The 17,772-nt window shown below is 40.8% G+C and overlaps 1 protein-coding gene across 1 annotated transcript in view; it reads right to left on the reverse strand.

The window, feature by feature from the left end:
* Window positions 1–17,772, reverse strand: part of LOC114654420 (E3 ubiquitin-protein ligase UHRF2-like) — a 176,585-nt gene that overhangs the window by 11,213 nt on the left and 147,600 nt on the right. The window contains exon 14 of the mRNA XM_028804976.2: window positions 9,970–10,124. Coding sequence (XP_028660809.1) covers window positions 9,970–10,124 — 155 coding nt within the window. The remainder of the gene's footprint in view (window positions 1–9,969; window positions 10,125–17,772) is intronic.

A 17,772-nucleotide genomic window follows, 5' to 3' on the forward strand; every position in this document is an offset into this window, starting at 1 on the left:
CTGCAAAGAAACAAAAGCATAATATGAAACCAACAGACCATGAAGAATGGGATGATTAAATAGGTATTTTTACAAGGCTGTGAAAAAAAGATTTGGAAGTAATCAGCATACAGAATCTAAAAACACCTGTAATTCATATTTTTCAGTTTACAGCAGATCCAAATATAAACATTTAGCAAGTCTAAATATAGCCTTTGGGTGCACTTTTATATCATAACTAGGGGGCTTCGCTCGCCAACCCCTGATGTTGGGTAACCCGAAATACATTGATGTATGTATGAGATATATTGGAGTGTAAAGGTGTAGATGACGAACAAAGGAAGTAAAGAACCCATAGCATGGCACATTAGAAAGATATATTGGAAAATTTCTTTATACACAACATTTGTAGTAAAGATGGTGTGTTGTCCTTGAATGAGTTTTCCTTGGTATGGAGTATCTACAACTTTAACTTTAATGTCAGATGAATGCCGAACTCTTGAGAAGGCTACATAAAGTTGTCCATGTCCAAGTACAGGCTCAGAGAGGTATATGCCAACTCTGTCCATGGTTTGTCCTTGGGATTTGTTGATTGTCATGGCAAATGCAGGTTTAATGGGATATTGACGTCGTTTTAAGTGTAAAAGGTAATTCCAGGTCAGAACTTGTAAGGTCAACTGTAGGAATCAAAACAGTATTGTTAGAATGTGATCCTGTAAGTACTTTTGTAGACTTAGCTAATGGGTGACTGTTTATGACTTCAGCGACGTTTCTCATTATCAGCTCTGTGTATTGCTTGTTGCCAGCTGGTGGCCTGATATTTACCCCGGTAGATGCAAAAGCAAATGAACTATTGTAGGATCCAATGCAGTCCAGAAAGTTTTTACTTTCGGGTACATTGTTAGTTAGGAGCTTCTGTAGATATTCAGGAAAGTCATCTAAAGGAGGCAGTCTAACCTGACCCTTTTGACAACAACGTGTAAACTCATTAGTTGTAGTGCCAGTTGTTTCTTCAGGGAAGTTAAGTGAATGACAATGACAGCAAATGATATTCATTAATCCTAATGAATGTTCATTAATAGTGGACTCATTACAGAATGCGTTGTCAGCTAATTGGCGGAATCGTTTAGTGGCTGTTTGCCGTTCCTTTCTTTGCCGTTTATGTAATGTCTCTGCTGTTTGAGAGTTGCGTTGTAGGCGCCTGCATTCATTAATTGTATTCAGGTGGGCTCGTTTCTGTATGTCTGTCAGTTGAGATGTTTCGTTTTGGAGCCGTGACTCCTTTGGTTGCGTTGTTTGAGAAGCGCGTTGTAGGCGCCTGCGTTCATTGTTTTTATCCAGCCCTGTTAGTCGAGCTCTTTCTTTTTGGAGCCGTGCCTGCTATGCTTGCGGCATTTCAGACGCGCGTTGTAGGTGCCTGCGTTCATTGACTTTATCCAGGCGGGCTCGTTTGTGTATCTCTGTCAGTTGTGGTGTTTCGTTTTGAACCCGTGCCTGCTTTGCTTCCGCAGTTTCAGATGCGCGTTGTTGGCGTCTATGTTCATTGTATTTGTCCATGCGGGCTCGTTTTTGTAGCTCCGTTAGTCGAGCTGTTTGGTTTTGGAGCCAAGACAGTTTTGCTTCCGCGGTTTCAGACGCGCATTGTAGGCGCCCACGTTTAATGATTTTATCCATGCGGGCTTGTTTTTGTAGCTCTGTTAGTTGAGCTGGATCATTTTGGAGCCGTGACCGTGACTCCATTAGTTATCCGTTGTCTATCGTTAGTAATATGGATAATTCCACTTACTGTTAATATGGAGCGTTTTCTGTGGTTGTACCGTTAACAATGCATCACTGTACAGTAATCCCTCGCTATATCGCGCTTCGCGGCTTCACTCCATCGCAGATTTTATATGTAAGCATATTTAAATATATATCACGGATTTTTTGCTGGTTCGTGGATTTCTGCGGACAATGGGTCTTTTAATTTCTGGTACATGCTTCCTCAGTTGGTTTGCCCAGTTGATTTCATACAAGGGGCGCTATTGGCAGATGGCTGAGAAGCTACCCAGCTTACTTTTCTCCCTCTCTCTCTTGCGCTGACTTTCTCTGATCCTGACGTAGGGGGATTGAGCAGGGGGGCTGTTCGCAAACCTAGACAATACGGACGCTCGTCTAAAAATGCTGAAAGATTATCTTCACGTTGCTACCTTCTGTGCAGCTGCTTCCTGAAGCGACATGCTGCACGGTGCTTCGTATACTTAAAAGCTCGAAGGGTACGTATTGATTTGTGCTTCTTTGTTTTTCTCTGTCTCTATCTCTCTCTCTCTCTGCTCCTGACGGAGGGGGTGTGAGCTGCCGCCTTCAACAGCTTTGTGCCGCGGTGCTTCGCATACTTAAAAGCCAAACAACCCTATTGATTTGTTTGCTTTCCTCTATCTCTCTGACATCTGCTCCTGATGCGCACTCCTTTGAAGAGTAAGATATGTTTGCATTCTTTTAATTGTGAGACGGAACTGTCATTTCTGTCTTGTCATGGAGCACAGTTTAAACTTTTGAAAAAGAGACAAATGTTTGTTTGCAGTGTTTGAATAACGTTCCTGTCTCTCTACAACCTCCTGTGTTTCTGCGCAAATCTGTGACTCAAGCATGACAATATAAAAATAACCATATAAATATATGGTTTCTACTTCGCGGATTTTCTTATTTCGCGGGTGGCTCTGGAACGCAACCCCCGCGATGGAGGAGGGATTACTGTAATGTGATTCACATATGCTATATCGTTTGGACGTGTGAGGATGCCGAGCATTTAATACGGAGAGTTCGTTTATTCTTATTACCCGGACCATGCTGTGTAGTGTGGACGTTTAGTTCAGAAGCGCGTTTTAGGCGCCTGCACCTTTCGTACTCTCTTTGTGGACCTTTGCGGACTCTGTAGTGTCTTCCGTTTGACTCTGGGGTGCAGTGCGGAATCCTCTTTTCTGTGTGGCGTTAGTTGAGCTATTTCGTTTTTGAGCCATGACTCCTTCGTTAGTTGAGCTCTTTCGTTTTTGAGCCGTGACTCCTTCGTTCGCGGTGGATCAGACTTCGCTTGCGGTTTATGAGACGCGCGCTGTTGGCGCCTACGCACTATGTCTCCTGCGTCCATCGCCGTGTACCTGGGTCCGTGCCTTCCGGTTTACCATTCTCAGTTAGTAATATGGATAAATAGTATCCCACAAAACTTGGATCAAGTGAAATAGTAGTGGGCACCCACAAAGCCACAATGTAAATAATATAAATAAATAAGGATTTCATGTTTCACGTTCAGACAATATTTGGTATATAAAATAAACACTAGGCATTTTATTTCACATTTATAAACCATGCCAATGATTGTACGAATGTTGTGTCTATACAGTACTGTGTTTGATGATGGAGCAGTTCCTCACTGAAAGTCAGAACCAAAGAGAAACAACAAAAATGTGTCACTTTTTGTACCATCTGTATACTTTCATGTGTAAGGATCAATATTGCAATATTGTGTACAACCAATGGCAAAGGCAAGGCACTGGAATCTCAGTGAAATGGGTCCTCAATATGTAGTTCAGAACCAGTAGTTTTATCCAGAAATAAATCAAACAACACACTTTAATTAGCCAAATTTTGCTTGATTAAAAAATGTCAAATATATTAGTATTCATGTGCAATAAGTCAATTTTAGTGATGTGCCCCAAAATACACTGCTTACATTGCATACTACCTTAGAAATGAACAAAGTAACCAATAATCCATAATTTTCTCTATATGACAAATTTGACATTCATCAGACAATGCTTACATAGGAGACGCCAGAGACCCCAGCAAACAATCGACTCTAACTTGACGACCCCCCCCCCCCCCCCCATTCCACCTGGCACACACACTTCCTTATCATCATGTAGTATCAGAAGTACAGCATGCATCTTGTCCAGATCAAAGTAGCGCACAAGCCTATAAACACTGCGCACAGTCCTTTTTAATGCTAAAAGCAGGAATTTGGCAGCAGAGACACAGAACATGGTTTACAGCATACTATGTGATTCATGTCCAGCTGTATACGTGGGACAAACATCAAAAATACTTGCCACACATGTTCAGGAACTTTGCAATGCATTTGAAAGAAAGAACCCACGGTCTCTGATTTACACACATACAAGTTTGACCAGGCACACATTTAAATGGGACCCCATGCAAGTAAAATTTAAGGCTAATACTAAAAGTGCCAAAATAAAACTAAAAGTTTCCAGCTACAAATTTTATATATTATATGTCTGTGTCAGGTTTGGGCAGCAGGAGTGCCCTCTGCAGACCATATATACTGTATATATATATATATATATATATATATATATATATATATATATATATATATATATATATATATATATATATATATATATATATATACACACACACACACACACATGCATACATAAATATACATATATACACACACACATATATTTAAAACAAGTTCACAGACATCTAACCTCGCAGTTGTTAGAATGCTTTTGGCAGACACACTTCATGTGCTCCCACTTCTTAATATTATACGTTCTAGATGGCACGTGAACGACTACGCGAAGAAGAAAGAGCAGCGCGTCGAAAAGACAGAATTGGAGAGAAAAGAAGGCAAAAAAAGATGCACAAGAGAACAATAATAATCTATGTGCAAATTCAGAAAATAAGGAAAGTAATAATCAGCCCGAACCAAGTGGAATTGAAAAGCTTGTAGGTCAAATCCGTGTCAGAAATAAAACACTTCATAATGACGTTCAAAAACGTTGGTGCAATACACATGCAGAGCAGGTTAGAGATTATGAAAGCAGTGGAAATCGAAAGACTCAAAAAAAAAAAAAAAGATAATAAAGATTGCATTTGCACAAACAAACAGAAATTATTACTTGGTGAAATTACAGAACAGCAAAAAGAGATCGAATATATGGACATAGGTGATATGTCAGAAGTATGTAGATATTGTGAGGATTTAAAGTTTAAGTCGGAGACTTGTAAATTGGCTAATTCCTGTTGCCATCAGGGAAAAGTAGTGTTGCCTCCCAAAGTATCCGCGAGAATGAAAAGATTTGTTGTTTGGTGAAAGTGAAATCCACAAACACTACAGACAAAATATTGGAGTCTACAATAATCTTTTCGCATTCGCATTATTCAATGCTCAAAACGTAGATTTACACGATTCAGGACCATACGAGAAACGATGAAGTCAAAAGAATTAACACAAAAATTGTAGAATGATTACACGGAAAATTGGTTAAATGCATATCATTAGACTATGCTGAAGCAATTGGTGCTGATAGTATGGAAGATGAAAACATCAACTTTCAATATCCCGTAGAATATCTACAAGCGTCAACACTGTCCGGACTCCCACCGGATAAATTACTGTTAAAAGAAGGATGGATCATACGCTATGAGAATCTGTGGTCCCGCAACAATTAAAGCTACGACAAGTTTAATTTCGAAGAAACCACAATTCGGTCAATGTATATTTATGATAACAGAGTAGTGATGCAACATAGAATCGAAATGGGGTTCAGTCAAATCAGAGAATACATTTACACGATCGAATTTCAAAAATGGGGATTTACTTCACATGCATTTATTGGTTACTTTGCAAAATAAATTATTAACCGCGGATGGTGTAGATTGGAATTTCAGCACAGACAAACCAAACAGAGAAACCTATTCCGAATTATGGTATAAAGTCATTAAACACATGTCTCACAGACCACATTTAAAAGATCCAGTATGTTGGGACTCAAAAGAGAAAAAGGTTTAAGGAAATTTCCAAAAGCGTTCGTTCAATCAACAGATATGACTAAGGCTGGCTTTCCTGATTATCTCCAAAGAGATAATCATCACGAACAGCACACTTATCATGGAAAGAAAGATGGTAAAATTGTGATGATCAATAATTCAATAATTGTACCATATAACCTGTATTTGCTCAAACGATTCGATTGTTATATTAATGTCGAGTATTGTGCATCGGTTATGAGTATTACTTGCATCTACAAGTACATTCATAAAGGGCACGATAGAGTACACATAACTTTATCGAAAGAACAGTCTCAGGATGAAGTTCAAGCATATTTAGATACTCAGTACGTAAGTGCAATGGAAAGCGGGTGGCATATAATGGAATTGCCCATGAACGGCCGAAGTCATTCTGTTGAATTTATAACGATTCATTAACCAGGTCAGAATATGATTCAATTTAAAGAGGACAAAGAAGCAGAAGCTTCAAAAGGTAGCGAAAAATAGAAATACAAAATTAATGGCTTATTTTGAACTTAATAAAACAGACGTAAATGCAAAAGCATATACGTATGCGCAAATCCATCAACATTACACACGGCAGAAACAAAAGGAGTGTGTATGTGTATATTATATATATGTCTATTTGTATGTGTATATGTGTGTATATGTATGTGTATACAGTCATATGAAAATGTTTGGGAACCCTTCTTAATTCTTTGGATTTTTGTTTATCATTGTCTGAGCTTTCAAAGTAGCAACTTCTTTTTAATATATGACATGCCTTATGGAAACAGTAGTATTTCAGCAGTGACATTACGTTTATTGGATTAACAGAAAAATATCCAATATGCATCATAACAAAATTAGACAGGTGCATAAATTTGGGCACCCCAACAGAGATATTACATCAATACTTAGTTGAGCCTCCTTTTGCAAATATAACGGCCTCTAGACACCTCCTATAGCCTTTGATGAGTGCCTGGATTCTGGATGGAGGTATTTTTGACCATTCTTCCATACAAAATCTCTCCAGTTCAGTTAAATTTGATGGCTGCCGAGCATGGACAGCCTGCTTCAAATCATCCCATAGATTTTCGATGATATTCAAGTCAGGGGACTGTGACGGCCATTCCAGAACATTGTACTTCTCCCTCTGCATGAATGCCTTTGTAGATTTTGAACTGTGTTTTGGGTCACTGTCTTGTTGGAATATCCAACCCTTGTGTAACTTCAACTTTGTGACTGATGCTTGAACATTATCCTGAAGAATTTGTTGATTTCATCCGACCCTCAACTTTAACAAAGGTCTCAGTCCCTGAACTAGCCACACAGCCCCACAGCATGATGGAACCTCCACCAAATTTGACAGTAGGTAGCAGGTGTTTTTCTTGGAATGTGGTGTTCTTCTTCCACTATGCAAAGCGCTTTTTGTTATGACCAAATAACTTAATTTTTGTCTCATCAGTCCAAAGCACTTTGTTCCAAAATGAATCTGGCTTGTCTACATGAACATTTGCATACAAGAAGTGACTCTGTTTGTAACATGAGTGCAGAAAGGGCTTCTTTCTCATCACTCTGCCATACAGATGTTCTTTGTGCAAACTGCGCTGAATTGTTGAACGATGTACAGATACACCATCTGCAGCAAGATGTTCTTGCAGGTCTTTGGAGGTGAATTGTGGGTTGTCTGTAACCATTCTCGCAACCCTGCGCATATGCTGCTCCTGTATTTTTCTTGGCCTGCCAGACCTGGGTTTAACAGCAACTGTGCCTATGGCCTTCCATTTCCTGATTACATTCCTTACAGTTGAAACTGACAATATAAACCTCTGAGATAGCTTTTTGTAGCCTTTCTCTAAACCATGATACTGAACAATCATTGTTTTCAGATCTTTTGAGAGTTGCTTTGAGGATTCCATGCCGTCACTCTTCAGAGGAGAGCCAAAGGGAAGCACAACTTGCAATTGACCACCTTAAATATCTTTTCTCATGATTGGACACACTGGTCTATGAAGTTCAAGGCTTTTTCATATAACTATATATATATATATATATATAACTATGACTATATATAATATATATATATATAATATATATATATATATATATATATATATATATATATATTATATACACACACACAGTATATATATATATACACACACACACACACACACACACATATATATATATAATAGTAGAATTCTTTATTGTCATTATGCATACACATAACAAAATTTTTTGTTGGTAGGACTCAAGGCAGAATACTTAAAATACACAATACACTATAAACAATAAAATAAACATAATAAGTTTAAAAGACAGCAGCAATAAAACATCATCAAGTCCAGAGTTTTCCTGAGGTAGTACGCCTGCAGAAACCAGTGATCTGTGTGTGTGGGTCTGCAGAGGAGGATTACATGGGAAAGTGCGTGTGCATGTCTACAGGGGGGCAGGTTAGGGGTAGATGTAGATGTATGTGTGTGTATCAGCAGGGGTAGATGGACTTCACAGCTCTGAGGAAAAAGCTGTCTTTCAGTCTGCTGGTGCATGTTTTTATGTTTCTGCACCGCTTTCCTGAAGGCAGTGGTACATACAGTCCATTTACCAGATGGGTGAGATCCACACCTATACATTTGGCCCTCTTCTGCACCCTTCCAGCATATACAGAGTCCAGGTCTAGGAAAGGACTTCCTACGATCCCCTGTGCTGTTCTCACCACCCGTGCCAAGTCCTTCCTGTGCTGTGCAGCTGCCATACCACACTGTCATACTGTGGCAGAGAATGCTTTCTATAGCGAATCTGTAGAAGTTTGTGAGCAGCCGAGAGGAGAATCCAGCACGTCTTATGTTCCTGAGGAAGAAGAGTCTTTGTTGGGCCTTCTTTACCAGGGAGAGATGTGTTCAAAGACCAGGTCAGATCCGATGTAATGTGGTTACCCAAGAACTTGATATTGCCCACACACATTACAGCCTCCTCATGTATGAATATAGGAGCATGTTCTGTTCTTCTGGACCTCCTATAGTCCACCATTACCTCTTTGGTCTTGCTAGTGTTCAAGATGAGGTTGTTGGCTGAGCACCATAGTGCTAGGTGTTGTATCTCCTCTCTGTAGTGAGTATACACACACACACACATACCTATGTATACATATACATCTGATTGTATGGGTGGTTACCTACCAGGTAACGCATGTGGTTGGTCTGCCAGTCTGCAAACATCCACCACGGGGCCCTCTAAGTTGCGAGAAGCAAATCATAGAATGTTACACCCATACAATCAGATCGAGATTCAGACTACGAATGCTATGAATGTAATTACTCCGATCTCAAATAAACAAACCACACGCCGTGGCGCAGTGTAAAGAGGCTTCACTTCTGACGCTCACGTCCGAGGTTCGATCCCTGAGAGGGGTGCAGTGAGTGTGTACGCCTGATGAGCCCAAATAAGGGCGAAACACGTGTCGCGTACTCTGTATTATTTGTCAGTAAACTATGTAACATTCTATGACTTGCTTCTCGCAACTGAGAGGGCCTCATGGCGGATGTTTGCAGACTGGCAGACCAACAACATGCATTATCTGGTAGGTAACCACCCATACAATCAGATCGAGATTTAGACTACGAATGCTATGAATGTGTGTGCGTGTATATTATATATATATATATATATATATATATATATATATATATATATATATATATATATGTATATACACATACACACACACACATATATATATATATATATATATACACATGACTGTGAAACAAATATACACATAAACAAACATTAGATATGTACAAGAGAAAACAAATTCTTCAATTCTTTCTGGGGAATTCCAGAAGCTATAAGGCTAGCCAAGAGATTTAATCTCCTGCAGCATGTCCTGGACCTGCCTGAATGTTGCCTCCCAGTGGGCCATGACTGGTAAATCTCCTGCCCTATGCACACCAAGATGCAGCCTCCACGTTGGTTTAAACCACTTCAATGGGCTCCTTTCAGTCTGGTAAAGCAGTAATTCAACTGTCCTCCTATATTGATTACCTTCTTACTCTATCTTGGTTTCCCACCTTTTTATGCAGGATATGCTTGTGTGCCATAATTAGTCTTGCATCCTTGTTAAATGAGTACTAATGGTGGGTGCTGAAAATTAATTAAGCATCTGTGTGAGGCTATGGAAAAAACACTGCCCAGTTAGAAGAAGCTTACCGGTCCTTCCATGAGGCAGGCTAGGGCCTCATCCCACAGCTTTTTATTCAAACAGTCTTCTCTGATCAGCCACTCCTGCTGTGCCGATAACTGAAATGCTTCCCCTTTGTCAGACAACCTCTTAGTCTTTGCCGGAGTTTCATCTTTCTGAATAACTGAAACACATGTGACATTCTTTAAAGATATATGTATAGACAGAAAAGAAATATATAACTCTTATTGCGAATACTAACTATTCCAAAGCCTGTGATGACTGTAGGACAAATAAATTAAACATATTTATTTCTACTAAATAATTGTGGGGAGTTAAGGTACTTGCTCAAGGACATAGCGAGTCAAAAGTGGAATTTTAACATAGGATTTTAAACATAGCTATGATCATTTTTTAGCATTACATTAGAATCTAACAGGTCAGGGAAAAAACTAAAGAAAAGAGCATATTTCTCTATAAGTTAAAATCGGTATAGCATGGAGACAACTACAATTTCAGGCCAACTTACTGTCAAGCATGATGTTTAAATGTTCTCCCACTGTCAGTGTAGTTTTTCTCCCACATATAAAACATGTATATGTTTTGATTTAGTTGGACATTCTAAATTAACCTACTGTGAGTGATAGCTGATGTGTACATAAGTGTACCCTGTAATGAACTACCATCGTGTGTGTAAGCTCTGGAGGCTTGAAACGATGAATTGGACACAAATAATAGATACATTGATGGATCAAAATAGTCAGATACTATACGTTTAACTTAAACTTTTAATTAGGAACACTTAAAAGATCACTGTCAGAGTTCAACTGTGAAGTGTACAACAAAGTGAGCACTGCCCATTCTGCTAGGCATTTAGTGGCACACAAGGCCTGTTAGGGCCACAAGTTTAAAAGGGATGCAGAAATCCAGCTTCAACTTCCCCAATCTACATTTCAGGATACATGACTGAACTGCAGTTATTACTGTACCAGGATCAGTCTGTAATTCTGCAGGTAACAAATGTGAAAATCAGAGTTAAACTGACATCTTTGCAGAGACCCCTTTCAAACCAGAAGGTGCCAAATGGCTACCCTGGGCCAAACAAAGAGCTATACAGTAATCCCTCCTCCATCGCGGGGGTTGCGTTCCAGAGCCACCCGCGAAATAAGAAAATCCGCGAAGTAGAAACCATATGTTTATATGGTTATTTTTATATTGTCATGCTTGGGTCACAGATTTGCGCAGAAACACAGGAGGTTGTAGAGAGACAGGAACGTTATTCAAACACTGCAAACAAAAATTTGTCTCTTTTTCAAAAGTTTAAACTGTGCTCCATGACAAGACAGAGATGACAGTTCCGTCTCACAATTAAAAGAATGCAAACATATCTTCCTCTTCAAAGGAGTGAAGCAAACAAATCAATAGGGCTGTTTGGCTTCTAAGTATGCGAAGCACCGCGGCACAAAGCTGTTGAAGGCGGCAGCTCACACCCCCTCCGTCAGGAGCAGGGAGAGAGAGAGAGAGAAATCAATACGTGCCCTTTGAGCTTTTAAGAATGCAAAGCACCTTGCAGCATGTTGCTTCACGAAGCAGCTGCACACAGAAGGTAGCAACGTGAAGATAATCTTTCAGCATTTTTAGACGAGCGTCCGTATAGTCTAGGTGTGCGAACAGCCCCCCTGCTCACACCCGCTACGTCAGGATCAGAGAGAGTCAGCGCAAGAGAGAAAGAGAAAGTAAGTTGGGTAGCTTCTCAGCCATCCACCAATAGCGTCCCTTGTATGAAATCAACTGGGCAAACCAACTGAGGAAGCATGTACCAGAAATTAAAAGACTCATTGTCCGCAGAAATCCGCGAACCAGCAAAAAATCCACGATATATATTTAAATATGCTTACATATAAAATCCGCGATGGAGTGAAGCCGCAAAAGGCGAAGTGCGATATAGCGAGGGATTACTGTAATTCAGTGAGAGACTATTGTAATGGACAAAATAACATGTCCATCAGCAGCCGCTGGTTCTGTAACTGGAAGTGATAATCACGAGACGTTTTACTTTCTTTCAAAAACTAGCTGCACCCCTCTCTCCTCAAAAGTAGAGGATCTCTCTGTAAACTCAAAAGGCTATTGAAACACTCCCTTTTCGGGAAGTTATCTTTATCTTTGAGGACCTGCAAGTTGGGAGACACTCTGCCAAGCCAAGCCCTGTGTTAACAGAGCCTAGTCGGAGAAGCAGCTATTACTTTAAAAAGGGAACTTCAGCATCTAAACTCTTGTGCCAGAAAGAGTAATGATTTTCCCAATAAAGTTGCAGAGGACACAGCAAACAGCCTAACTGACAGCACATCACAAATAAAGGACTACATTACAAAGACAAAAGAGAGCACTCTAACACAAGAAGAATCCTCCACTTGAACACAAAGCAACAACTCCACCAAACAAAGACTTGGCATCATAAAACTGTTTATCTGTACCAAGACAAATTCGAATTTTAAATAACCAGTAAACAACCCGATTCTTCTGTATTATTTATCTGTTTGTCTATCTAGGCTTGTTTCCTGTCTTACATGTCAATATACAGTATATGCAGTGTCACACGTGTGCATGGGAGGCAGCTAGAAAGACCAAAAGAAGTAACCCTTTCTCTGTTATCCCTGGAGACCAAATACAAGAAATTCTGCCTGGGCCTGATGACGTCCTTTCCGCTTCTGGCCCCAAAGACGTCACTTCCAGTGGCACATACTCACCTCCTGGGAGCCCTCCTGGGCCCCGAAAAGACTCAGTGTACTAAGCTTCAATTTGTTTGGCCAGGAATCAACAAAGAGGTCCGACATTTTTGCATGTCCTGTCCTGTCAGGGACCATGGTCCTACAGTTCCCCTACACCTTACTGATATCCCATTCGAACGTATTGAGCTCGACCTGGCAGGACCCCTAGAGCCCTCGGCCAGGGGATATAAGTATATAATGGTCCTGGTTGATTATGTGACCCAATAACCAGAAGCTGTTCTGTTGCGCTCAGCAACAACTAAAGCTATCGCACGGGAATTGGTAGGTGTCTTCTCGCGAGACGGCATCCCTAAAGAAATCCTAACAGATCAAGAGACACCCTTCACCTCGGAGACATTCAGGGAAACAGCCAAGTTACTGAAGATAAAGCTCTTAAAGACCTCTGTGTATCATCCTCACACTGATAGTATAGTGAAGCAGTTTAATCAGACCCTCAAACAGATGCTTTGCAAGGTGGTCAAGCGAAGATGGAAGGAACTGGGATCCGCTCCATCCCCTTGTCCTTTTTGCATATTGGGAAGTCCTACAAGCCTCCACGGGGTTCTCAACATTTGAACTAATGTACGGACGACAATATTGGATATTCTAAAGGAAAGTTGGGAGGAAGAGGCTCTCCCTTCAACAAATATATTAGAATATATTGCACAATTATGCAATAGATTCGCTAAAATCCAACCCAAAAGACGCAAGCAGCTCAAGTCCGTTGCTATGGTTGTGGCACGCCCCTGCGGGAGTTCCGCCTAGGAGATCAGGTCATGGTGCTTGTTCCTTCCTCCCATTCTAAACTACTGGCAAGGCCCCTGCAAAGTTAAGGAGATGGAAGTGCTTGTCGATTATTTGGTGAAACAACCAAATCATCAACCAAGCAAGCGGGTATATCATGTGAATCTGCTGAAACTGTGGAAGGATAGGGACCCTGACCCCTCCTCCAGATAGCCCCATTCACTTTTCGTTCACAAATTAGACCTTAACTTCAGTCCTAATTTGACCATCCATCAACAACGGGAGCTGGAAACCGTTGTCCCGGAGGTAGTGAGTGAGAAACCTAGATGAGCCTACCTGACATAGTGACAAATCCTGGAGTGATAGTCAAAGAATGCCCATTTCGGCTTCCCTAAGTGAAAAGAGCAGAAGCACAGCTGGAGGTCAAACAGATGCTGGAACTAGGTATGATTGAGGAGAGTTATAGTCCCTGGTTTCTTTGGATTAATCAAAGCCAAATAGTGAGGCTACCTGGTGGGCTGGGGTATGGTGCGACCACAGTGTTCTAAAGTTGATGTTGAAATGGCTCTGTCTGAAGACCAAGAGACAGATCCAAGCCTTTCTTGGATTAACGGGTTACTACCGCCAGTTTGTACCACGATTCTCACAGAGAGCGGCGCCCTTGACTAATCTCACAATGAATCATGTGGTATAGGGTGCTAAAACAGAAGCTGCATTTGGTGACTTAAAACAGGTTCTTACATCAGCTCTAGTCTTGAAAGCCCCTGCCTTTTCTTTGCCTTTTATCCTCTAAACGGACGCTTCAGACACAGGTCTTAGAGCCATGCTGAGCCAAAGCATCGATGGTGTTGAACACCCCGTCATGTTCCTAAGTCGGAAACTGCTGGACTGGGAAACCAGGTATGCGGCCATGGAGCGGGAGGCCTTAGCGATTAAATGGGCGATTACTCAGCTGAGGTACTACTTCTTGGGCCGCAAGTTCACCCTGGTAACAGACCATGCATTGTTATAGTGGATGGCCTTACAAAAGGAATCTAACCCACGCATCACAAGGTGGTTTTTGGACCTGCAGCCATACAAGTTGTCAGTCATTTACTGCCGGGGTGTCCTGCAAGCCAAAGCCGATACCCTTTCTTTCAGTCATGACTTCTTGGCCAGGAACGCCCGACCCAATGGGTCTGGGCTGGGGGGGCGTTAGGGTGGGACATGTCACACATGTGCTCATGGGAGGCAGCTAGAAGGACCAAAATAAGGTAATTACAAACTAGGACACGAGGTGGCGGGGTACAGTAACCCTTTCTCTGTTATACCTGCAGACCAAACACAGGAAATTCTGCCTGGGTCCAATGATTTCCTTTCCAGTTCTGGCCCCGAAGACATCACTTCTGGTATAGCCAAGCTCCAAGAGTGAGGCATCGCTTCCGGTCCATATCAACTAGAGAAGACATCACTTCCAGTCCCGATGATGTCACTTCCGGGCAAGATGACATCACTTCCACTGACCGGTCTTAAAAGCCAGACAACCTACTTCAGTTCTCAGTTCCAATTTTGAAATCAATCTGTATACAACTGTACTACAAATTCTACAACTTTGCTGCCCTATTCAAGTATATAAGTGGCTGCCCCAGACCTTTCCCTGTGTCAAGATGATTTATTTTCACAGCACTTCTCACAATTATACTGTATAATCCTTGTGTTTATCAATAAGTTGTATTTTTCTGTTTCTAAAAGTAAGTGTGCTTCAGTTACCTTGATGCAAGTCTAAATTCCACAAACCACCTTCTACACAGAAATTTAAGGAAAACAAATTGGTCTAATTTTTTTAATTAATTAATTAGTGGCAAGTTACAATGTTGTTTTCCTACAGAAGAACATATTTACTTGTTCTGTCTATTTATTTCATAACTTACTAGAAGTACAGATACCATATAGAAAGTGACTGTTTATATTGTACTTCGGCTCAGCCACTAACTGGCTGAAAGTCAGTGTGCATGTGTTATTCATAACCCTTTAACTAAGGTATTTTCAAGCTTTTAATTAAAACCTTTCATGGCATAATACTTGAAGAAACACCTTCTTCTCAAAATACTATTTTAGCAGCGGTTTTCACAATAGTGTAACAAAGAATTTTCATGACATGGCTATTTATCAATAGTGTGCTCAACAGGCATTCTTTTGTGTAACTAATAAGCAAATTTAATGGCTAACTTTTCACCTCACCTATAACTGTCAACTTTCTACTATTTTTTCCTCTTTCATTTTATTTTTTCATTACTTTGCTTTTTGATGGGAAAAGGTGATCAAAAAGAGACTACTGTACTAAATGGGCAATGTATTTAAAACAAAGAATTTTATCTATGTAACCTGCTATGTACTTAGTGCACTACATTGTTCTTCTGAAACTTAGTACAGTACAATCCCTCTTAACCGGCCACCTCGGGATTGGACCCATTGGCTGGTTGCTGTTTTGGCCGATTAATCCTATGCATACCTATTTTCATGTAGAAAAATATTTCTAAGGTATGTACTGCACCTCTTCGACGTTCCTGAAAAAACCATATCCACAAGGCTTCATCCACGATTTCGCACACAGGGTTTTTTTTCTCGTACAACAACTGGACAGTGTAGTGTAGCGGGTCCACAGCTCAAGTCAAAAAGGCCACTTTTTAAATAAATAAATACCGCACTCGCAGCTTAGTGAGTATGTGTGGCCGATCGGTTCCCGGGGAATTTGTGATGCAGGCGATCCTAGCTTAAGGGCACAGATGAGGAGTCGTCCGCATCCGTAATTGTTCCCGGGAAGTGCTAATTGCCACATCTGATCCACGTCCCCGTGATAAATAGAAGCGCGAGGCGGCTAGGGCAAGAACAGGAAAGAACGGGAGGTTAATGGAGAAGAAAGTAGATAGAGGAAAGCTGGTGCAGGAGAGCGAGCGAGAGCAGATTCGATGGAGCAAAGGCAGGCAGCTGGAAGGTGAACCCCTGCAGAGGAGTGTTTGGCCGACACTCGGTGGGGCTGAAGAAAGCGGTCGCTCCAGCTGAGCGATCACGGAGCTGGAGTGACCGGTATTGAAGACGACTGGCCATCGAAAGGCAGCGGCAGTCGTGGAGGCTTTGGGCAAGTTTAGCCCTAGCGTGAGCGCCCTGGCTGCTGGGGAAAGAACCCAAGTCTCGGTCTGGACGGAGCCAGATGTAGCCAGGGATTGGAGGGCTACTGGACCAGTGTGGAAGGTAGCTGCACCTGCAGGTAGGGTGACTTCCTTGTTGCGAAGCCCGATGGGAGAAGCAGGGGAGCCGCCAGGTAGAAAGAAGAAGGCACCGTGGAAAATTCATAAAGGAATATGTAATCGGAAATCACTCTGAAAGTAGTAGCCCTCTCACCTTCCAGGAAAGAAAGAAGTGCATACATATAATATAAAGAAGAACTCAGGATTAAAAACATTTTTTTTTAAATTTTATTTTATTTTAACAGGCCGGTTAATCTGTCGGCCGGTTAAAGCGAGGTCAGTTAGTCAGTTAAGTCAGGGATTGTACTGTATTTAAAAAAGCTAAAAACAATATAAATGAACTCCATATTCTTTCTGTATGACACAGTAACAGTAGTATGCATCAGGTGAGAGAATTGCCAAGTCAAGTTTTGGATTGAAAGAATTTTTAAGGAAGAATTAATAAAGATATTTATTATAAAACCTAAAATAGTAAGATATTGTACAGAATTCTTGTAAACTGCTATATATTCTGTTTTCATATGCCTCATTTTGTCAAGTTGACCAATTATTCTGTAATAGTTTGCCAGCATAATCCTCTAAGACCAAAGATCACTAAACTAAATACAAAGCCAAAGGGACTGGGAATGATGAGTTTCCAAAATGAACACTATTTCCTTTGTATGAGAAAGTGGCAATACTGGGCCATTTCTACAGCAGTGGACTTTTCATGGCAATAATCACTGAGAGAATTAATGCAGCAGTCCTGGGAAACCACTTCTATTACAGAAGCAGCTTTCATTAACATAGGCATAAAGTGCCTGCCAAATGGGGACAGGCAAAACAAACTAAACAATCACAAGTTCACATTAAAAAATAGTGGTATGATATGAGATCTCTTGGAAAGTAGAAAGCAGGCAGCTACATAATTATTTGATGAATATCAGAAGAGGAGTTGAGGCATGACACATATTTAGAAAGTAAATTAGGTATGCAACAAACTTCTCATTGATTTAAGGAATGTAGGGGGGCACATTATTATGAACAGCAGTAACATCAGAAATCACAGAAACACCAAGAGGTTTCAGAGACAGTAAAAAATACAGCAGACAAC

Source organism: Erpetoichthys calabaricus, chromosome 7 (genome assembly GCF_900747795.2).
Source record: "Erpetoichthys calabaricus chromosome 7, fErpCal1.3, whole genome shotgun sequence".
In the NCBI taxonomy this organism is placed as follows: Eukaryota; Metazoa; Chordata; class Cladistia; order Polypteriformes; family Polypteridae; genus Erpetoichthys; species Erpetoichthys calabaricus.